This window comes from Sceloporus undulatus, chromosome 5 (assembly GCF_019175285.1).
Source record: "Sceloporus undulatus isolate JIND9_A2432 ecotype Alabama chromosome 5, SceUnd_v1.1, whole genome shotgun sequence".
In the NCBI taxonomy this organism is placed as follows: domain Eukaryota; kingdom Metazoa; phylum Chordata; class Lepidosauria; order Squamata; family Phrynosomatidae; genus Sceloporus; species Sceloporus undulatus.
The window spans coordinates 84832053-84856283 of NC_056526.1; the positions used below are offsets into that span (position 1 = coordinate 84832053).

General features: G+C 39.5%; 2 protein-coding genes across 5 annotated transcripts in view; one reads left to right on the forward strand and one right to left on the reverse strand.

Moving 5' to 3' along the window:
• The window catches only part of ARMC10 (armadillo repeat containing 10), a 310309-nt gene that overhangs the window by 201247 nt on the left and 84831 nt on the right, over positions 1–24231 (reverse strand). The gene's annotated exons all lie outside the window — the stretch shown is intronic.
• Positions 1–24231, forward strand: part of CCDC146 (coiled-coil domain containing 146) — a 76530-nt gene that overhangs the window by 45098 nt on the left and 7201 nt on the right. For all 3 annotated transcript variants that reach the window (XM_042468664.1, XM_042468665.1, XM_042468666.1), the window contains 8 exons: positions 4282–4509; positions 6706–6892; positions 9144–9239; positions 10968–11138; positions 14193–14281; positions 14383–14547; positions 16367–16591; positions 18747–18975. In XM_042468664.1, the coding sequence (XP_042324598.1) occupies positions 4282–4509; positions 6706–6892; positions 9144–9239; positions 10968–11138; positions 14193–14281; positions 14383–14547; positions 16367–16591; positions 18747–18975 (1390 nt within the window). The remainder of the gene's footprint in view (positions 1–4281; positions 4510–6705; positions 6893–9143; positions 9240–10967; positions 11139–14192; positions 14282–14382; positions 14548–16366; positions 16592–18746; positions 18976–24231) is intronic.

Below are 24231 nucleotides of genomic sequence, written 5' to 3' on the forward strand. Positions count from 1 at the left end.
CAGTTCAGCATGACTCCATACATGTTTAAATTCTTAGTTTCTACAGGTCATTGTGATCTCACAAAATATACCCAACACTAGATATCAATTATAAAACCCCATATCCAGCAGAAGGGGTGTAAACTATGCTAACAATGGGAGTTGCAGTCCAACAACATCTGGAGGGCTGCACTTTTCCTTCCCTTACTATAAAGGCTAATAGTCTGGTGATTTCAGCCAGAGCTTTTGAGGCATACAAAAATTCTTTATGGCCCCATCATGTATAGTCATCTAAACATATGTTGTCAACTCCTCCACTACATCTATAGCATGTGGGTCAGTGTTAAAATTTATGTGGTGCTGTAATGTAGCACAGTACACATTTAAAATCATGCCAAAAGAGCGACATCATCCTGCTATTAGGAATAATGCAACAGAGAAAACTGTTTAAGAGGAAGAATTACTGCATGATTAAATGGGTGTTCTCTCAGTAAAGGAAAGTAATTTGTAGAGATCTGATCCCACGTTCTGTTCAATATACTACATATTTAAGCAGACTGCTGCAGAAGCAATACAACTTGACTGCTTTATTTAGAAAGATACAATTTGAGCATTATTTGAAGCATCAGACTGACAGATCCATTGGAGGCAAAGTAGCCATCATTGAACAATATGTACAGGTCCCCAAGGCTGTGCACCCAGCTTCATCTAGCTCTAATTATCAATTATTTCCCTCCGTCTTTGCACTACAAAACAACTATTTCACACTTACTCATCTGCCAGAGACTGATCTTTGCTCCACCCCTGATTTTCTCATTCATAAAACATGAAGAATTATTAAAAAGCAATTTCAACCACTCTGACCCACGTAGAATGTGCAAAACACTCAAGTTACTGTACAACAGTGTATAGGATACAGCAGAATTATTCTGTTGATGGAATTGCTGCAGTCAGCAGAACTGGGAAGCACCCTTTCCCCTATCCTGTGCTGTCCCCATGTATCCTCAAAACCTGATGGAGGGATGGGAAACCCTGCATATCAGGTTTGGAGTGGCAAAGAAGGCTTCAAGAGATGGGGGAAACGGTCCTGTCATACATGCTAGCAGACACTGATTTGCACTGTGGATTTAGGCCGTTATTTTTACAGCTTTTTTCTCAAAATACTGATTTCACCAAGTTGAAATTTTAACCTCTTTGCAGTCATTGCTGAAACTCTCAATCATGTCAGTAACTGTAGATTCCCCTACACACACACCTTTATTCCATCTCTCAAATTTCTAATGAAATTATCAAGACTCCAGAAGTGTTTACTGTTCATACTAAACATCTTGGGGGGAAACAACTATGTCCTTTTAATATTTAGACTATGTTTATATTCTCTACCACCTCTCCATCCTACCTTATGTATTTTCCTGTTGTACAAATTATGAGTTAAGAATAAAAGTTTTACATCTTGGAATCAAGGGATTCTATAATCAAGATGTAAAAGTTTTACATCTTAGAATCAAGGGAACAGGGGCCTGGAACAGGGGCCAAATCAGCTTCTGGACACTTTGAGAGCATGGTGTTCAAACGACGCATGCACCCAAATGGCCAGAAGCTGCTCTGATGCCATCCTCTGGTCCAAAAGACCAGAGCAAAAAAGGCGTGAATTAAATCAAATCCCTGGCTTGGGACCTGTGGTGGCAGCCTACTTTGAGAGTGGGCCATGCAGTTGCTGCAGTCCTGGCCCAGTTCCAGCTGGAACAGCCTCTGGTTGCTCCTTCTGGGCCATTTGTTCTGGGCCTAGGACTGCTAAAACTTTTTTTCTGGAATATATTCTGCTTTATTTATTTGCAGTTCTGCTTTATTTGTAAACTTATTAATAAAAATGTAAGTTACTACTGAGTAGTGACATGGAACTGTATGGTACTTGAAGAAAGCCTTCTAAGATAGGAAACGAAGTCTGGTTCTTTGATTGTTGCTTCTTTGATGTAATGGTTTTGAAACAAGGATTTGAGTTTAACTTTTAAATTAATTTTCACTGACTGTATAAGGGTTATTGTTGTTGTTAACTGTCTTCGAGTCAATATTGACTCATGGCAATCCTGTGAAAGAGACATCTCCAAGACTCCCTATTCTCTGCCACTCTGCTCAGGACCTGCAGGTTCAGGCTTATGGCCCCCTGATTGAGTCTATCCATCTGGCATGCAGTCTTCCTCTCTTTCTACTGCCCTCTACCTTTCCCAGCATGTTTGTATTTTCTAATGAGTTATGCTTTCTCATGCTGTGGCCAAAGTACAACAGCCTCAATTGCATCATCTTGCCTTCCAGGGAGAGTTCAGGCTTGATCTGTTCTAGGACCCATTTTTGGCCATCCATGGTATCCTCAGCACCACATCTCAAATGAGTTGATCTTCGTTATGTCCGCTTTCTTCACTGTCCAGTTCTCACATCTGTACATGGTAGTGGGCAATGCCATGTTAGCACACCCTGCATACCCCGTGCTGTATATGAGGTCCTCATATTTTCATATTTCATATCTGGAGCCAGCATGTTCTTGACAGGTTGTAATTACCTTTAGGAACACTAGGCAAGGTTCCCAGGAGAAAAAGAACAAAAGTCCGTGGGTACGTGGATGATCCAGGTAATAATATCATAGAATCATAGAATTGTAGAGTTGGAAGAGACCACAAGGATCATCCAGTCCAACCCCCTGTCATGCAGGGAATCTCAATCAAAGCATCCCTGACAGATGGCCATCCAGCCTCTGTTTAAAGAACTCTAAGGAAGGAGACTCCATTACATTCCGAGGGAGTTTGTTCCACTGTTGAACAGCCTTTACTGTCAGGAAGTTCCTCCTAATGTTGAGGTGGAATCTCTTTTCCTGAAACTTGCATCCATTGCTCCGGGTCCTGTTCTCTGGAGCTGCAGAAAACAAGCTTGCTCCCTCCTTAATATGACATCCCTTCAAATATTTAAATAGGGCTATCATATCACCTCTTAACCTTCTTTTTTCCAGGCTAAACATTCATAATATAATCAAGGGTGAATGGATATACTCCATCCTTCTTTCAAGTCCTCTGTATTTCCTTTTGCACCAAGGGACAAAGGAGATATTGCTCTGAAATAGTAAGCCATTTCTCTCTGCCTACCCCCTGCTGTGCTTCCTGCCAACCTCCCTGTCCAGTCACCCTGGGGTTGTCCTGAAGGCTAGATGTATAGCCTTGGTGACCTGTGCATACTGTTCAATGATGGCTACTTTGCCTTCAAAAGTAATTGTTGTTTTTGTCACCCTAAAGTTAAAGGTTAAAGCACTAACCAGTCCTGAATCCCATTGTTAATTCCTGGGAATGATCATCAAACAAGATAGCCCATCCCCAGAAGCTGGTTTTCAAGTTAAAAAAAAATACTAGCCTCTGCGCACCCAATATGTATACAGTTTTCCCAGGCTATGCTCTGTATATGTTCTGTGTCACCCTCAGACCTCAGTCTGAGTTACTCCAGCTTTCTGTGGTCTGCCCTTTGGACAGGCAAATATTGCCCTCCTTTAAAAAATATCCCTCAAACTCAGCTGTCCAGTTTCCATATTTCCGTTTCTGTTAGCTCTGAATGCTGAGTCTATGTGGATTGCTATTGTGTGTGATAGCACTCTGCATTTTTCTAAATAATTTGAAATTTTTAATTCGCCCAAACCTGGAGTTTTCCTCAGTTATTACCTATATCAGGCCTGCACAAAATGTGGCCTGCCAAAGGATTTGAGGTGGCCCATGAGAATGTGGAACAATTTTAAGGGTCCTCTGCTGCCCAGCTTTCTCCTGAGCAGAAGGCCCGAGAGAGGAATAGGAGGACAGGCAAATGCATGCCCTGCAAGGCTCCTCCACCGCCCCCAATTTCTCCTGAGGAGAAATTGGCGAACATTGACTTGCAAGACTCTTCTGCAGCTCAGCTTTCTCCCAAGGAGAAGGATGGATGGAGAAAGAAGACAGGCAAACACTCGCCATACAAGGCTCCTCCAAGTCCCCCACCTTTATTTGGGTAACAACCATGGGTTAGATGATTTTGCTTTTAGTTGTCAGTTGTATATCTTTACACTTTAAGATCCTGTCTAGTTCTTTCATAGTTTCCCTTCCCATTCCTAGTCTTCTGAATTCTTGACTACAGTCTCCAATCTGATCAGGATTTGATCCAAGGTATGGGAAATCTTTAACTATTTCAATTTCCTCATTATCTATGTTTAATTTATGTACAGAAGGTAATAATCACACTCAGGAAGCAAACAAATCCATTTTTACTCTTCTCACAATCTGCCATTGTCCACAGAGAGGCAGAGAAAAAGAAAGTGACACTGCAGGAAGAAGTGGAAGAAATCAATGAGGTCATTAAAAAATTAGAGGCTAAAAATGATGAGGTAATCGAAGAAAAGGAAAACGTGATGAAAGAGGTGGATGGGAAAAAGGCTTTGCTGGAGAGCAAAGAGCGGGAATACTTCGCTCTTACAAAAATGCATGAATTGAACAAAGAGAATGAAGGGATTGCCATAGCGGAAAGGTAAGTTTTCCATTTATACGACATTTATTTATATTACTAAAATATTTACATACTTCTATTCTATGAGAAAGCTCAAACCAGCATAAAATATTAGCAATATAAAAACCAATCATAATTGGAAACTAGATATAAAAATGTGCATGAGTGAATAAAATTAAATGCTGCTCTAAACCTTTCATTCTGATATTCTGTACTCTGAGCCGGTGGAAGCGCCATGATGCTTTTCAGAGTCAACCCACACAGAGCTTATTGCAATAACCCATGGAGTCTAGAAGTGATGTGGAAAAATAGCCACCCTACAATATTCAGTTATGGAGGAGAGATTATTCTTATTTATGCATGTAAATATCTCTGGCTTGCCTTTTCTAATACATTCAAAAACAAATATGAGAACCATACAATAAAACAAAACACCTAATAAGAACAATTGAAAATAGCATTACAAAAATGTCATAGACGTCTTTAGGAGTGATTTCCTCTACCACAATCTTAAACTATGAATTATAAAAAGTCCAGGCAATATAGTGGAGCCTTTTAAAGTCCCAACAACCTCCCTAAACAGAAATATCCTGGCACTGCAATGGTTCAGCAACTAGGAGGTGGCAATGTAGGTCCCCTGAGGCAGAGAGGTCCAGATTTGAAGTGAGATTGTGCAAAAGCCCTCTCCTTTTTACAAACATAGATTGAAAGAGCCAAATGGGGCTCTGTGGCTGCTGTTAATGCTCATTAAGATGAGGGTGTGTTCATATGGAGAAATCTTCCAATTCTGAACAGGACTTTAAAAAGTATCGTAGCCAGTACTTTTAATTATGTTGGAAAACACGAAAGAAACCAAGACAGTTTATTGTCCAGCTTGTTGCTATAGATAACTATTTGTTTTCATATGGTTCCAGAGAAGCTTGGGGTTCTTCCAAAGCTTCTCAAGACATTGGTTTTTCAGATGAACAAAGTAGCCCAGTGAGTCAGAAGATAATAAATATGGATGAGATGAATCTATTGATCTATACATTGGGTTCGGCCCCTGTTATTTTCAGACTTCCTTCAGGAAACACTTTTTTTCTTATACTAGCAGAGACCAGGCTGGTTGGGGCATTGTCTAATGTCCAGAGAACTGGGAATGTACTCTACAGTGCACTTGATGTAGTGGTGCAGTTACTAATCAGTACAGGGAAAAATGGACAGTGATGAGCAACTTGCCTTTCAAGTAATTTACCCGTATATACTCAACTATAATTCGACTTCATGTATAAGTCGAGGACAGATTTTGGGGCCAAAATTATGGCTTTTGATATGACCCGTGGATAAGTTGAGGGTAAAATTTAGGGGCATGTAACAAAGGATGTAAAAATGAAGCAAAGGGAAACAGTGCCAAAGAACTTACAAAAGTCAAGCAGACATCGCTGTTTGTGTGTTGGATGGATGAGAGAATAAAGGGGATCAGTGCTTCCAGGACAGATTAAGCTCTTGCCTTTCACCAGAGGCTGGTTACTTTTTTTCCTTTTTTGGTAAGATTTAGAGTATGGTACTTACATTGACCCGTGGATAAATTGACTCACATTTTTGGGGTCAATTTTTTTTACTAAAATTTCTAGACTTATACATGAGTATATACAGTATTTGCCATGACTGATCTTATCACTGAAGAATCTCTGGTGAGTTCTCAACACAGCCAATAAAACCATGTGACATGACTGGAAAACCATGACAATGGCCGCAGACATTTGTACCATATGATGTGGTCTTGGTATCATAGGATTATTTTTGTTTTTGCAGCAACATGCAACTACTTTTGTAAAGTAGAAAATACTGTTCTTGAAATTACTTATTTATTTTTTGGATCTATATCCCGCTTTTGTCCAAAAATAGGATTCAAAATTATGGATAATCTTTCATTGTCATTACCATATTTGATGGTTGTCTGGCAGTGATTTTTACCTTGTGTTTCTGGCTGTCCCTTTCCCCACCCCTCTCCATCTCTCTCTATTATTTATTTCCCATGCTCTGATATCAAGATATGCTCACAAGATTAAATACTATACGATAAAATAATGAAACAAATCTCATCATTTAAAAACAACAGAAATGAATTGATTGTATTTCTGTATAGCTAACCTTTCCCATGGTCTTCTGTTCTGTCCTGGTCTGTATTGTCTTGCCTTTTAAAAAACCCCGATATATTTCTGTACATGTTCTTAGGGGTATTTTAGAAATGGGTTTCCGCAACTGTGCTACAACAAAGCAAAAACTGCACGATATTTTGAGTCGCATGCAAAGGGAGAAAGAACGAGACATGAGAAATTTTAAGAAGATGGAGATGCAGTTGAAAATAGCCCAGGAGAGTTTGTCCCAAGTTCGAGCACATTATGAGAGAATTCAGTTAGAGGTTTGTATAAATAAATGTGTTTTTCTTAACTGTTGGTTACATTTTCCCATTTTTTCCAATACCACACTGAATGTTTTTCCAGCCCCTTACTATCTTTTTCTCTTTCTTCTAGCTTTCCTCACAACTTCTTAATGTAGCCTCATGCTTCAGAAAGGAAAGGTGCCACAAATGTGAATGAGAGTTCAACAAAACTTAACTATATAAATAAAAAGAATAATGAAGAGGGGACAAAATGAGGGGGGAAGCAAGAGAACAGAGGAGTAGTGAGAGGAAAGCCCAATAACAAAAGTGTTTAGATTCCAAAAAATGTGGGTTTAATCATAACAAACAGCAGCAGCAGGAAAACTCTGGGCAACAAGCTAGGACAGGAATAAATGAGATTATGGAAAGTGTACATAAATGCTGAATTTCACATAGAGAGGAATAGGTTTCCTCTAGCATAGTATGATCTGAGGAGAGAGGGACCAGGAACTTGGTGAGCTCTGAGGTAGTGTCCTTCACTTTTTGTTCTGCGACTACAGTTTTTCCGTGGAAGCTTATGGTTTGACATCATGTAGGCAGGAAGTGTATGAATAAGCATTTGCAGAACTGGCCAAAAGCCAGTTCTGCGAATGCCGAAAGCAACGAAAGTACTTCCTTCCTATGTCATATGCCTTTAAACCAATTATAATGCTGAACATGGAAATCCCTTGTGAAACTGCTTACTGTGCAGTTCAGTCCTTCTCTTTAATGCATCATTCTGTAAGCCGCCCTGATCTATTTGGAAGGGCGGGGTACAAATAAAATATTATTATTATTATTATTATTATTATTATTATTATTATCATCTAGCTCAATAACTAATTAATCCCTCATCAAGCAACAATGCCAACATTTATTTTGTAGCCAAAGGACATTAAAAGTGGCAAAGGAATATCAGTAGTGGTGTATGAACAAAGAAGTATGGAAGCTGTTTTGATACTTTTTGATTCTTGTTGAAAAATTTCTAAACACTTTAAAGAGATCTTCATATTTTCTAGTTTGGGATCACAACAAGCAAAAAGGGAAAGTTATTTGAAAGTTTGGGTGCAGTGTCAACAGTATATGGATGACATGCAACCCTGACCTCTGTTTTCTAATTCCACAGAAGCTGTGGAACTCCTCAACAGATGTTTGGAGGCAGTTCAGATATGAATGGGAGTGGGCAAACTGAACCATAGTCTGGGCAGAGGTATTTAGGGTAAAGAAGACAGAAATATTTAGGGTAAAGAAATTTGCTACTCTGGATAGAAAATTTCAACTGGTATTGAATGCAGGTACACTGCTTCTCAAAGACTGAGTCAATAGCTTAATAATTCTATTGGACTCAACACTGATTATATAAATAACAGTCAGGAGTGCCTAGAACACTTTTAAACACTGATGTTAATCCTAAAAACATTTGGATCCAGATTTGTGAAGTCGAAGGCTTTCATGGCCGGCATCCATATGTGGCCATGTTCTAGAAGAGTTTATTCCTGATGTTTCACCAGCATCTGTGGCTAGCATCTTCAGAGAATGTTGACCTAGAAGAGAGTGGATACACACACACACACACACACTGTGTGAACCTGGGTAGGGAGGAATGATTCCCATGTTAATCTGTGTATTGTTCTGTTGTTGATGGCAGGGCCTCAGGGTAGGAGGATATGCAAAAGAGGATTAGTGTCTACTAATTGGCAATCATTGTCTGCTGGGAAAGCCCCTGTCCCTAGGTGGTTTCTCATTTGCATTTGCTGAGTGCTGATTTTGCTGTTTTGCAGGACTAGTAGCCAAACTTTGGTCCAGTACACACAGGTGCTTTGTGGTGTGGCGGTAATTTTAGGGTTCGGGAGCACACAGCAACCGCATGCTCCCAAACCCTAATATGTACGGATGCTGGCAGCATGGCAGCCTCCCATCCATATGGGGGCCGCCATGATGCTGCTGTACAGCAATGAGACGTCGCTGGCATGCAGAGCTCAGGCTTTGGACTTTCTACATTTTCTGCATGTTTGCTCTGCTTAGTTTTCATATTTTTCCTCATACCTTCTGTGCTTATTCTTATTCATTGTACACTTTGCAGGAGCTTGTCCTTCTTCTTTATGAAGTGGGAAATTGTACCAAATTGCTTGATTTTGATTTTTAAAATTCATCTGACATTTGAGAAATGCACTTTAAATTACTGTCCACATTAAAATGCTGTAATTCCTTTCTTTGCCATTGTTAACAGTTTTTAGTTTCCCTTTTGTAGGTTGATTCTATTCCTAAAGATGATGTATCACTATTAGAAAGGCGAAAGGAGCTCCAAAAAGAAGTGGAAATTGTTAAAAGAAATCTGGCCCAGGAGGTGAATGGTTACTTTTTTCTCTCGATATTTGTGTAATGTAGTTTTCATTCTGCAACATAAAAATAAAATTTGTCAAACATTTGTTTTAATACCACTCTCCAAAGCCAGCCCTTAATATACAGAGAAATGTAATACTGTAGATTAGGTTTTTAAAAAATGAAATCTTGGGAAACTCAATGGTACATTTTTACACAACCTTTTAATATATTTATGGGTTTTACGAGTTTGTTTATTGTTAAAAAGCTATACAGTGGTACCCCGGGATACGAATTACCCAGCTTACGAATTTTTCGGGATACGAAAAAATCCCATAGGGATTTATTGTTTCGGCTTACGAAGGTTTTTTCGGGTTACGAAAAAACCCCGGCGCTGTTTTAAATGGAAAGGCCGCCACCGGAGGGCAGCAGAGAGCTATTTTTTCCATTAGCGCCTATGGCAATTCGGCTTACGAAGGTTTTTCGGGTTACGAAATTAGCCGCGGAACGAATTAATTTCGTAACCCGAGGTACCACTGTACGTCATCACTCTGATTTGTTAATATATTATATTAATATATTACAAGTGATAGTTCATCCTTCAAATAGTTAAGCAGGTTCATTTGAGAGAAAGCAAGCATGTGATCATCAAGAGACTCCTATATGTATAGTCATGATGGATCATGGTGGATGTGTGTGTGTGTGTGTGGTGTCAATGTAGCCTTCTGACCCTTGGAATTTGCTAATTTGCTAACTCCTGCTAGATTTGTTACCTGCTAAGGCCCACGCCGATTTGTGAGTTCAACTCCTACAGCCTTCATGTTTTCTTCCTCCTTTCCTTCCACACTGCCACTCCGTTTATCCTGTTCTCTGACTGTGCAAGGGGTGGCAACAGTGTGAAACTAGAGCAGCATCTTCTCCTTGCCTCATCTCACCCTTGGTCAGTTGCTATAAGAGACGAATGGGCAGAAGTGGCAGTGGTAAGAATGGTGGGTTGTTTCCTGAGACCAATTTGCCCAATCTCCTCATCTTCCCAATGTATAGTGGAGGCCAGTCTAGTTATACATGTTGTACCAATTACAACGTGAGATCCAGTAAAGTACTGAACGCTGGTTAGATGTTGGACCAAGGGCTCAGGAGATCCAAATGTCAGGCCACATTCAGGACTATGACACAAGGCAGTAAACTGGAATTAAAGCAAGATATTCCTGTATTTGGCCAATTCTTATCACATGGCATTGTGCCTATTCAGTTGCTGCTTTGCATTTCCTTTGTTTCTCTAGTGCACCTTTGGTTCAATGCACTTTTTGCAAGAAAAAAGCTTGTGTAGTAAAGCCCACCATCAATTAAAAAAGTGCAAATCCACAAGCCATTGGCTCAGTCTGCAGCAAGTTTCTGGGGGGAAAACTTGCTGCCAATGGACACAAATGTGATGCTGCATTGCTCATCAGGAAAAGAAGCCTACCAGTTCCTCACATTGGATAAAACATTCCTTTCTAATATACAAAAGCAACCCCAAGTTTTTATGCTTTCTTGTTATTTTAAAATGTTTTCATACATTTCAGTGAAGCACAATTAAATAAAAAGGGCTATTCAAATGACATTCTCTAATCTGATAGGAACATAGTTCATATGCTGATAAAACGTGAATTTCAGCAATGTGCTGTACATTTAGATGTTGTACTTACACACTATGGTTATTTTTATGAATGCACCCCTTTTCCTGGTATTTTGCCTGTTATTACCAATCTAGAAAACGTCAACAGATGCTGAAGGACGACTTCTTGAGCAGTGCATTGCTGAAGAAGACCAGCTTTTTAAGGCTCAGGAACATTACAGAGATGAAGTAGCCAACTTAATACGTATGACTCAATTCAAGGCTGATGAGAGGGAACAAAAATCAAAGGATTCTTTAAAGGCTCAGGTAAGAAAGGCCCAACAGATGACTAGTTTAGTACATTAGATATTGGCATGTTATTTAGCTGAACTTGCCAAGTGCCTATAGAGTTCACCCTTAGCCGTGGTTTCTAGTTGAGTAATAACTGGCCAAAAGGCAGTAAGGCTATTTTCAGATGCAGACCACTGGCAAGTCTGTTCTTAATTGTGATATAATTGTTCTTCTTCCTCTCCTGCACCCACATCCCATGGAATGTCACAACAATTAGGACTACATTGTGAAGTTGGGTAAGTGATTTTTCTTTCAGTCCCTTTCTCCACCAAATTTATTTATTTATGTAGGCATCTTTCTCCTAATTTGAAACCAAGGCCTCTCAGAAAAGATGCTTTTTAAAAAGTACAATTTTAAAAATACAATTAAAAACATCACATGAACGTAACAGGTTAAAAATATAAAACCATTAAAAATGTACAAAATCAAAACATCTCAATAAGCAGGGTGAGTTACATATTAAATTACATATTAAATGCTTAAAGAGTAAAGTTTTTGTTTGTCGGTGAAAGGAAAAATAAAAATACTTATATACTAGATTGTCTAGTACAGGGGTAGGCAACCTATGGCCTGCGGGCCGGATGTGGCCCGGCGAGGCCTTGGGACCGGCCCCAGCCCGGTCCTGCCGCCGATTGCTGCCGGGGCCTTTGGGAGGCAATTGTCTATAGAAGCCTCAGAAACATGCATTTATATTAACATTTTTTTAAAAATCAGCAAATTTTTTCGCGTGTCCTCCATTTTTTAAAAAAAGTGTCATCCATTTGAAAATTTTGTCCTACATTTGTCCTGGTTTATTTATATATTTAATTTTTTTAAAAAAAATATTTAATTATTTATTTTTTGGCTTCGGCCCCCCCAGTTGTCTGAGGGACAGCAACCCTGCCCCCGGCTCAAAAAGGTTGCCTACCCCTGGTCTAGTACTAGAGCAGATAATATACAATTGTGATAATTATGAGAGTTATTCATGCAGCTTGCTTGCTTGATTTGTATTACATTTATATCCCACTTGTGTTCCAACAAGTTCAAGGTGTTGTACATATTTCTTCGTCCCTGTCCCCCATTTTATCTTCACAGCAACCTGGTGAAGTAGGTTAGGTTGAAAGTAACTGGACCATATAAAATTCATAGTTATGAAATGGTCAATACTGATGTTGCTAATGATCCTAGATTGTTCTATCTCTTGACAAGAATTGGAATGGGAAATGATGCCAGAATAAGTTTTGACAACTGGCTGAGATGGTCATAGTGTATTCTCATGGGAAATGGAAATGACAGCTTCACTTTGAACAACTGTTTTTGGATACAATTTCCCAGTTGTGTTCTGACTTAGATTATGTCATTGCTACAGGCCCAGTGAACACAACTTTGGTCCCCTGCTTATGCATTATGTATATTTTCATTGTGCATATTCCAAGGACTGAGACAGGATTTTTGGAAAGATGAGAACCACAACAAGTATGCTGGACATTTGCACTTCTTGGCTTACAAAAACAGGGAATTGGCTGAATGGATAGCAGAGTAGTGAACACCTTTTTGTAATATGGCAGGGTTTCTGCCCTACTAATCTAAATTAGGAGATAGTGAGATTTTTGTCTCTTAGAATCCCACTGTACTGGATTATTTCTGGCCAGTATTCCATCCTTGGGCAAGGTGCTGAAGTATGTGGTTGTATTTCTGCTGCACAAGTTTCTGAATATCTAGATCTGTTTCAGTATGGCCTTAGCCTCACACCTTGTAATAGATGAGAGATGGCTTTGGTCACCTTGATGGACAATCTACATTGGGAACTGGAAAGGGGAAGTATGTCCCTGTTGGTTCTGCTGGACCCCTTGATGGTTTTTATTGCCATCAGCAGTGATAGCCCTCTGAACCGTCTCTCTGAGATGGGACTTGTAGGCATTTTTTCACAGTGGTTCCAGTGCTTCCTGGAGGGGTAAGTTTACAAGATGATTCTGGAACACTTTTATTCGTGGCATTAGTCTGTGGGGTCCCTTAAAATGCTGTCTTGTCTCTCATGCTGTTACATACCCATGAAACCACTGGAATAAGTGTCTGGCACCTTGGGGGTTGGTGGTGTTAGTATGTTGTTGACACCTAGTACTATCTTTCTTTTACATCTACCTCCAAGGCATCTCTGTGTAATACAGATAATATGGATAATGATTGATATGATCTGGATGAGGCAGAACACAATGAAATACATGCACAGCTGCTCCTAGTCAGTTAAAAGGCAAATCAGGAAATGAGGAGTCAATCTGTGCTGGTTAGGTTTCTCTCCTCCTGAACACTCAGACATGTAGTTTGGATGTACTCCACTGTTCTGTGTTGAATTTGGATTCACAGCTGAGGGTAATGATCCCACTTCACCCATTTCTGGAGATACCGGATCTATTCAAGAAGATGTGTGACTTATTTAGATCCTATTGAAATTGCTGTAGGCACAAAGTTATAGGTTGTAACCCATAAGGTCCATCACAACATGAGTGCAAACTGTGCCTTTTATATATCTCTGTCCAGGCTTTAAGATCTTTGATGGAGACCTTTTTCTTCACTCTGCTACCTTCAGGCTGTCTCTCTAAAAACTCATTGGTAGTTGTACATTAGTATCCATTATTTCGAAATGATAGTTTGCCTCCTCTGTTAATCTTAATTTGCCTACTTGGGTTAGTGTTGTTTTTTTAAAGGCCAACACAATAGATGATTCAATTGATGTGTAATCTTACAGGTAGAATCAACTAAACAGTTTCATTTAAAACACTGATTCCCAAACTTTGGTCCTCCAGGTGTTTTGGACTTCAGTTCCCAGAATTCCTGACTGTTGGCCAAGGTGGCTGGGGCTTCTGAGAGTTAAAGTCCAAAACACAGTTTGGAAATCGTTGATTTAAAATATTTTTTACCACAATATTCCTTGGTTTATGCCATCGTATCTGCATTTTTAAAAACGGACATTCTTATGAGTAAACTTTATTTGCTTTTTGGTTCCGCAATTCATACAACTTCCAGAAATGTTTACTACTGTTTCTACTGCAGGTACGGCTCAATAACATTATTACAGAAATAAAAACAAAAGACTTTGAAATAAGGGAACATAAGAAGAAGCAAAGAGAAATTCAGAGACAGTAAGGACATTTTGACAGTGTATTTGATTAATTTATTTGGTAGTTGGAAACAATGTTTTAAAACTATTGAACACTTTTCCTAAAATGTTCTTGGTTTACAGGATGAAAGAATTTGCTAAAATGTATGATATTGTAAGACATGAGAGAAACAAACTGGTAAACCTTGTGCATTGTGCTCGCCAAAAAACAAATGAAATTAAAGAGAGGGTCAAAATGCTAGATAATGAAATGGAAATCTTAAGACACAATGTTGTAATTAAAGAAAGGTGAGTATCTTAACTAATTTTTTTTATGAAGAACTTATTCCTCCTTTTGTTTGAGAACTAAGGCTGGAATCTTCTCAGTGTATTATGCCAGCTATTACATTTTCTCCAGGTTTGCGCAGCAGTAGCAAGAAAAGGCAGACTAAATGCAGCACAGAATAAGTAAAGATGTAGTATAAGAATACCTGGTGAATCTAATGAATTTAAGTCTCTGGGACCAGATGAACAATATCTAAGGTTATTTAAAAAACCTGGCAAATGTGATCTCAGAACCACTGGCAATAATCTTTAAGAACTCCTGCAGAATAGAAGTCCCAGGAGACTGGAGGAGGGCAAACATTGTCCCCATCTTCAAAAAGAGAGGGGGGGGAAAAGAGAATCCCAACAATTATCACCCAGTTAGTCTGACATCAATACCAGAAAAGATTCTAGAGCAGATCATTAAACAGAGAGTCTGCAAACATTTAGAAGGAAATGCCATAATCACAAAAAGTCAACATGGGTTTCTCAAAAAGAAGTCATACCAGACTATTCTGATTTCTTTTTCTGATAAAATTACCAGCTTGATAGATAAAAAGAATGCTGTAGACATAGCATATCTTGATTTCAGTAAGGCCTTTGACAAGGTCTACTATGATATTCTTCCAAAGCTAGTAAAATGTGGGCTAGGTAATGCAATTGTTAGGTGGATTTGTAATTGGTTGACTGGCCAAACCCAAAGGATACTCAGTAATGGCTCATCTTCACCTTGGAGAAAAGTGACCAGTGGGGTGCCACAGGGTTCTGTCCAGAACCAGCATTTTAAAAGTTAAAGAAAGCCCCAAAATGTTGTGCCTGTTAACAGCCCTGCGTATTTTTGCAGTATAATATCTTATTAAGTGAGTATTTGTAAAAATACAGAAGGCAAGGGGCAATTGAAATAGTTTTGATACAAATAGAGTATTTCAGGGTGTTGCTAATGAGTATCTTATAAGGTATTATGGATAGTGGAATTTTACTGTGGTTTAGAATAAAGTTGACAGCGGACTTGAAGGCACATACACACACATACTTTGTCTTGGTGCTCAAGAATAAAGGTAGGAAGTGGAAGCAAATCCCCCTGGGCCAGGGGTAGGCAACCTGCGGCCCGCGGGCCAGATGCGGCCCGACGAGGCCTTGGGACTGGCCCCAGCCCGGTCCTGCCGCCGGGGCCTTTGGCATCTCGCACGAGGGGCATGGTGGGGCAATTGTCTATAGAAGCCTCAGAAACATGCATTTATCTTAACATTTTTTAAAAATCAGCAATTTTTTTATTTAAAAAGTGCCCTCCATTTGAAAATTTTGTCCTACATTTGTCCCAGTTTATTTATTTATTAATTTTTTTTAAAAAATTATTTAATTATTTATTTTTTTGCTTCGGCCCCCCAGTTGTCTGAGGGACAGCAACCCGGCTCCCAGCTCAAAAGGGTTGCCTACCCCTGCCCTGGGCTCACAGATGTGGATACGGATAGAGATTCTTATCTACCATTAGCTGCCAATGCACAGTGGCTAGGCACATACTCTCCACATTACTCTAATTTCCATGCTCTTATTTTTATTATTTTCATTATTATCACAGACATTTAACTGACAATTGTTTACAGAGAAGTCCACAGTTATGTTTGGACAGTGAAAATGAGTTTGTAGATGTATTAACAGTAGTCATAATGTTATTGTGTCACTTTTTTTTACAGTTTGAGCATTTTGCATAACTGATTTGAAAAACCAGGGTGGGCTGCTAATGTCTTGTCTAAGGCCACATAAAAATATAATTTTATTCAAAGAATGTTTTCGTTTTGCTCAGAAAATTGCAAAAATACCAGCTAAAGCTTTCAAATAATATTGCAATCAAAGAAAGTATCCATTGTGATGTCGGCAAGATTTATCAAACCCTCCAGGAGATGAAAGAAAAGCGAGAGCAGCAGCTGATGGATGTTGAAAGACTCACCAACATGCTTACCCGTATTGAGGAGGAAATGCTCCAGTTGCGGAAAGAATATGAAAAGGCTGTTCAGCGCCGAAATGAGAGGTAGAGAGGAAGTATGACCTTAAAGGCACTGAAATGCTTCTTGAGTGTTGCGTCTAAATGAAAATCTCAAATTTGACACAAGGAATGTATTTCCATATTTCAGTTCCCTAGGCCTACAAAGTGTGCACTGAGAATATCCCATGCATGTGTGCAGTAAAATCCAGTCTCATGTGTTGGAACATATCTGAGTTTCTTTAAAGCCTAATTAATATATATATTTATGGGCTACATTGTCACATTACTGTATTCTTGTGGATTTATTTAATTATTAGTATAGTGGGCCTTTTGTATCCGTTTGGTTCCAGGATCCAACCCACCCTCCCCCCACCCTCCGCAGATAACCAAAACCACGGATGCTCAAGTCATTATTTAAAAGTTAATTGTACCTGAGATTGAGGCATCTAGGCTTTGGTTTGCAATGCTGAGTGTCTGATTTAAACCTACCCAAGAAAATGGGGCTTTGGTTTGGAGTGCTGGGTTTTGCTTCTGACTGCCTTGTGCTCCTTCTGCCTGGGTCTTCCTGCCCCAGCCTCCCTTACTGCCTCCAGACTACTTCTCAGCCAGGATGCCTTAATCTTGGATATGTATGTATGTATGTATAAATAAATAAAACTTCATTCATTTTTATCTGTGGATGCTGAAATCCTTGGATATTAAATCCTTGGATACCAAAAGTCCACTGTAATAACTGTATAATAACCAAACACAGATTCAAAATAATAATAATCAGTGGTTTGAAGTCTGTTTAATCAGCCTGATTGTATACAAAGTGAAGGTAAAAGCATATTACTGTTTTGTAGTTATTTATGTTATGAATCTCTTCAAACAACTTCTGGTTCTCGCAAATCATGAAGCTTGTTTCCAGTGTAACAGAATGCTAAAATGAAAAACCAGACAAAACCATGCTCGCATAGTGTAAATTATACAGTGACCCCTTCCTATGTGGAGGGGATCCATTCCCACCACCCCCACCACCCCCCCCCCCCCCCCCGCGTATAGGAAAACCACGTAAGGCTAATTCCCTTTATGGCAGTGCGTTCCCATGTGTGGTGCCATGGCTTGACGTTCGTGTAAGCTGAAATCCGTGTATGGCAAGTCCGCATATGGTACAGGCACACTGTATTTATGTAGTTACACAATAGTTTCCTATATCACTTTCTGCTAGATGCAACATTTTGCAACCAATTCTGTATGTGCTTGTTTATTATTTCATTGTGCAATGGGAAATGCAGTGTTTCTCCAGTCCTAGTCAGTAAAATGGTATACTCAAGGCATTGACAAATAGTTATGCACCATCCAAGAACGTGTAATTGCGTGACTGGAATTCTGTTTGTTAGTCTCAACCAGAGCGGACCCATTCATTCTCAGGATGGCAGCATAATCCACTGATATCTTGGGTTTTTACCCCATGCGCCATCCATGAGGCAGGAGTCAACAATCCATCTTCTTTTTTAAAAAAAAACTCCTAACATCTTTTCCGACAGTTTCTTTAACCAGCCACCTTATCCTGCAGTCTATAGACTTCTTATTTACCTAATTTACCTAATCCTGAGAATGAGTAGTTGTACTTACCAGGACGGCAGGATAAGTAATCTACACCCTCCCTAACTTGGAATACTAATTTGTTGCAAGAAGGGGCTGAAAATAGCATTTAGAATAGGGAAATCAGATATCAAACTGATATACAAGAAGAGGAAGAAGGTGGAAAAGATGGTTAGGAGTCTTAAAAAAAGAAGGAATGTTGACTTCTGCCTCATGGATGGCATGTGGGGTAAAACCCCAGATATCAGTGGATTACTTATCCTGCCATCCCAGAATGACTCTTAATAATAATAATAATAATTTTTATTTATATGGTAAGTGCATAGTCTCAATCTGTTGCTGAATTATGATGACCTAACACATAAACCTTTTGATCAAATGGCTCTACTCCAGTCATATGGTTTAGGCCCATGTGAAGTTGTTAGTCCAGAACTCCATTTATGAAGCCATGAACTGCATACATCCATTGCACAATGACCCCAAAAGTATAACTGCTTGTGTAAAGGGGAACTTAGGTGTATATATGAAACCAACAGGATTCCAGCTTTCCAGACAGACTAATCAAGAATGCTCAATTCTAACTTTCAAGTCTTTACTTTGCATGTCATTGTAGTGGGGTTCAACTCATAGAGCGTGAAGAAGAAGTATGCATTTTTTATGAAAAAATAAATATCCAAGAAATGATGAGTCGAAATGGTGATCTTGAGATTGGTGTGATGGATGAGAAGATCCGCTTTCTGAAGATGAAGTTAATTGAAAAGAAAAGGCAAATTGAATTATCACTGAGAATCCTGCCCCTGAAAAGAGGCCTAGATGGTGATTTAGTGGTCCTTCAGATTCAGGTAGGTGTAAATAAAAACCTTGGTGGGCATCTTTTTAACTCTACTTACAATTACGTTAACTTGAATTGTGCTTTTGTGCAACACTCATATTGTCATGAGGGGAGCAGAGATATGTGTACATCTTCAGGACCTCTCGGCAAGTGTAGCTACCGAGGCATCATGGGTCTTGTTGTGTGGTAAATCCCATTACACAATGGGCAATTAATTAATTAATATCCCTCCTTTCTCCCTGAATAGGAGTCAAAGCAGCTTGCAGCCATTTAAAACAAAATTTAACTAGCAAACCATTAACATTCTTCCAAAAAAGCACAATTCTGTTTGAACCCATTTAAAACAGTTTACAAACACATTTAAAACTTAATAAAATCTGACGGAAACACCATTCACCTGTGCATCAGCTACCAGCAAAATGGCCCTCCTTCTCTCCATGCAGCTGATTCCCAGTAAAGTAGGTGAGGGTGTTAATAATATGGAACCGTTAAGGGTGATTAAATCTAGGTAACTGTTCCGTATTAATTATTACTTACTACTTAATCATGATTGTGATACTAATGCATGATCACAACTTCTCTTCCTTCTCCCCACCTCCTTTACTGGCCATTAGCTGCATGTAGAAAAGGAAGTCCATTCTGCCAGGGACTGAACACAGGTGAATGACATTTCCATCAGATTTGTGGGTCTGGCCAGGTGAGACTACTTAGTTAAGTGTACTGTATTTAACTAACGGGCTATCCAGACCATGGAATTATAACACAATGATTCCACTTTAACTGCCATGTGTTCCTTCCTTGGAATAATGAGAATTGTATTTTAGGGAAGAGCATTTAGAATTGTCAGCCAGAGATCTCTTTTGCTTCACCAAATTTACAAACCCAGGATTCCATAGGATAGAACCGTGGGCAGTTAAGTGGAATAATAATAATTGCATTGTGTGAATGGGCCCTGGGTAGCTGATACAGAATCCTGGCCTGTTTTAATATTAGTGAAGTCAGAGATGAATTTTAGGTTGGAAAAGTGGCAGTTGAAAATTGTAAATTGACATCAAAATATTTTGCAGTGCTTAAGCGCTTTTAGTAGAATTGTGAGAGAGGAGAATAAGAACAACATAAAAATTAGATGTCTCTGCCTATTGACTCTGGATACATATACTGTTGGCTATTCTACCCCCCACCCCACCACTCCTAATGGATGTAATTGTTTCTGTGGTAAATACAGTAAAAGGAAAGCCACAATGACAAAAATATGAAGTCACTGATGGCTTTTGGGGGATGCCATTGGTAACAGGAGGAAGAAAAGGCCCTGCAAGTAGACTGATCACAGCTCACTGGATTCCAACTAAGGTTGTATCCGCACTGCAGAAATAATCCAGTTTGACACTACTTTAACTGCCATGGCTCAGTGCTTTGTTGTCATTTTGTGAAGTATTAAGCCTTCTCTGTCAGAGAGCTCTGGTGCCACAAAAAACTACAATTCCTAGAATTCCATAGCATTGAGCCATGGTAGATAAACTGATATCAAAGTGGATTATGTCTGCGTGGCAGATATAGCTTAAGATCTATAGTCTAGTTTCTAATTTAGCAAATGAATCCAAAAGAAGAGTCCTGTACATTGATCTCCTGTGCAAAAATACTTGAGGGGCTGGAGTTTAAATTCTTACTTTTTTTAACATAGTGTATTTGGGATAGCAAGTATTTCTCAGCAGATGAGCATTGTTTAAAAAAGAGATTGGGTGAGGGATTAATGTAGTCATAAATGCACTTTGCAGCCATACTGCTGTAAAATAATAGTTCAATTCACTAAGCCAACTATAGAGATGCTGTTCTGTCTACTGTTAATACGCTTTGTCTGGGTGCACACAGTGAATGTTTTAGTTCTTGTCACAAATAGTCATGAAATGCCATGGTCCTCCTTACTGCTCAGGACATTCTTTCCTTCCTGCCTTTCTGGAAAAGCTTACTTAATTATGTGACCTTATCAGAAACTAGTGATTTTTTTCCACACATTTACTGTTCATTCCTACATAGAATTCTAGCTTTTGACATACTGTATCAGAACTTTGGTATTTCCACAGGGAAGAATCTCTGAGTCACTGGGTTGAAGCTCTGGACTATACCTTAACTAATTTTGAGAAATTAGATATGAAGCAGAGAATTTTCTCCAGATCCCTGGGGAATGCATAAACAATCCAGATAAATGTGGATACTGTGACAAATTTCCATTAATTCAATGGTCCTCCTGTTGGTGGGACTAATAACTACTGTATTTTCTGGCATCTAAGACTACTTTTTAACCCAGGAAAATCTTCTCAAAAGTTGGGGGTTGTCTTATACGCCGGGTGTCATCTTGTAGGGCAGGTGCTGAAACTTCCGAGCTGGACTGGAGAATCTGCGGTTGCCGCATATGGTGGGGGAGCTCAAAAACGGCCATATGCGGCGATCGTATGAAAGCAGTTACTGCTCTGATAGTCTTGGAGACAGGGAACACTGGGCAGGCAAGGAGAGCTGGCCAATCCAAGCAGGCTTTGTATACAACGAGGTTCCCTGCTAAGGACCTGCATGTCATAAGCATTTGAATTTAAATTATTGTATTGAAATCAAATCTCACGTTTTAAAAAATTTTATTTGGTGTGCGTTGGAAGAGGGGTAGTCTTATACGGTGAGTACATCCCAAACTCTATATTTTAACTGGAAAAGTTGGGGGTCGTCTTATATGCCCAGTCGTCTTATATGCCGGAAAATACAGGTACTTTTTGACTCAAATTTCTAGACTTATACATGAGTATATACAGTAGGTTTGTGCTGGAATCAGAAACCTCAAAGAGCATACGGGGCAACTTTTGCTTTTTATTTTGGTGCTGAGTATTTCCCATCCTACTAACAGGTGATATTACAACCCTCAGTGTCTTGAGTTCAGAAGTGCTATTAAATTACTTCGTTCCCACAGTGTGAAGTGTGATGAGTGTGAAGTACTTTGTGTGTTTTTTCCCCTGTTTATTTTATTTTATTGGTTTTATTTCATTTATAGGTATATTTGCATATGCACTTGTCTACAATTTCTATATTATTTGGACCATTATTGGTTGTGCAAACTTAATCCATTAATGTATCAAATGTAACAGTAAAGTTTAACATTAAAATGAAAGTATGATTTGATACGAGAGGAGGTCAATGTAGGGATGACACTGTGAGTTATGGCACTGGGTGACACAAGTGATTTCACTGGAAAGAAGTAACATTTCTAGACTCAGCAGTTTGCAGGCAGTTTAGGAAGATGAAGGCTGAGACTGATAGTTGCTGTTTTTTGTTGATGTGAAGCAGAGAAGGGTGAAGCACTAGATATTACATGCTGATTGAAACTAAATTGCTATACAATATATTCAGCTATACTCTCTTGTTCTATTTCTCATTCCTAATGAATATGCTAAAGTGTGGCCACAGTTCTGAATACATTTACTAGAAGGTTTATCCCATTGAATGCAGTGGGATGTCTGAGTTAACATGCATAGGTTGTAGAGAAAATTGTCCTTATTTGGTACAAAAGTATGGTTTCAATGTTTCATTTCACTAAAAATGAAAAACATCTTTAAGGTTAGATGGCATTTTGATACAGCCTTTACGCAGATACATTGTGGTTTTTTTTGGTCTGTGGTTGACTTGTGAAATGACTGAGTTTCAGTCCTAATCGAGCACAACTGGAGGGGTGCAAAAAATCTTGAGTCAGTGTTAAACCCTGCTTAACAAACACTACATTTGTAGTCAAGATTAGGATTCCCAGATGTCTAGGCTTGGCCCTGAGTCTCCAGTTTAGATGGGTCATCTCCAGGTGGGAGGCAAGGGTTCAGCTTCTCCAGTTTCGGTGCCCTTAGCTCCAGGCAGAGGAAACAGCCACATACAGATCTCCAGTTCAGCGAGTAGAGCAGCAGCTTCCTACAATATGCAAGATTTAATTTTTTTGCTACTGTGCCACTTGCAAAGACTCTATGTATTTACTTACATAAGTTCTTCCTTCCCTCCCAGTTCTTGTTGCCAGAGCTTACCCTCTGCTCTTCTCTGCATCCACCTTCTGGCTAGAAGCAACTGGGCTAGAATAAATTGATATGTTCCTTATCCCATCTCCCTGAGTAGATGAGAAAGAATAATCCTCTTGCTTCACCTTGGTTTGGTAATGTTCCCTTTAGCTAAGATTTCTGTTTTAATTTCCAGACAGGAAAATATATCTATGTATATTTGAATGAGAAGCTGTGAGCAACTGTGGTCGGAGCTTAATGCAGAATGCTTAATGACATCACCAGGGGCCTTCTCTAGCAGTGGCATCACTGAGGGGGTACGAATCGTACGGGGTGACACCCCAGAGGAGGGTAGTCACCAGGTTGGGCCCTCCTCCCCCTTCAGGCAAGGAGGGGCGAACATGTGCCCTTTGTGGTTGCTCCATCGCCAGGCTTTCTCCCTGGAGAGAAAGTCCAGCAATGGAGGAGAAGAGGGACGAGCGCTCACCCTTCCCTACTGACACCCTCCTTCAGCAAAGTGGGAGACCTTGTCAAGTGACATCTAGGTCTCTGATTTTGGTCCAGAAATCTGGACAGTCCTGAACTGGCAACCCTAGTCGGGATTATTGACTACCATAAAGAGGACATGCATCTTTGAAATGGAAGGTCTTCCATGCCACTTCTGTGGGCATTAGGGGAAGGAGAGAGCATACAGCATAACTGTAGCTGTGAAAGTTCTCCCACTATTATTATTATTATTATTATTATTATTATTATTATTATTATTATTAACCTTTATTTATGAAGTGCTGTAAATTTACACAGCGCCGTACATGCAATCTTTTTAGTTAGACGGTTCCCTGCCCTCGACTACAAAATGGAGGTAGAACATTAAAAGCCTCTTAACAATTTGAGGTATGTCAGGGCTGTGGTCAGTACGGACTCTACAGACTTCTTCTACCATGAATATAAATAGACTCAGTGGCCTGTTCACTCAAGTCCTAGAGGTGTTTGTTTTCATATGAGCTACTGCCATAGGAATGCAAGAAGAGCCCTACTGGATCAGACCAAAGGTCCATTTAAGTCCAGCACTCACTTTACACAGCATCCGACCAGTTGCCTGTGGGAGACCTACAAGTAGGTCATGAAGCCAATAGCATTCCCAACTTGACATGTTGTTGTTGCATACAAGCAGGAAAGAATTATTCCCTTAACTTTTGTTAAAGGCTAGTGCTATGAGTGCTGTTTTGCTGCATGTCTTCCATTCATTT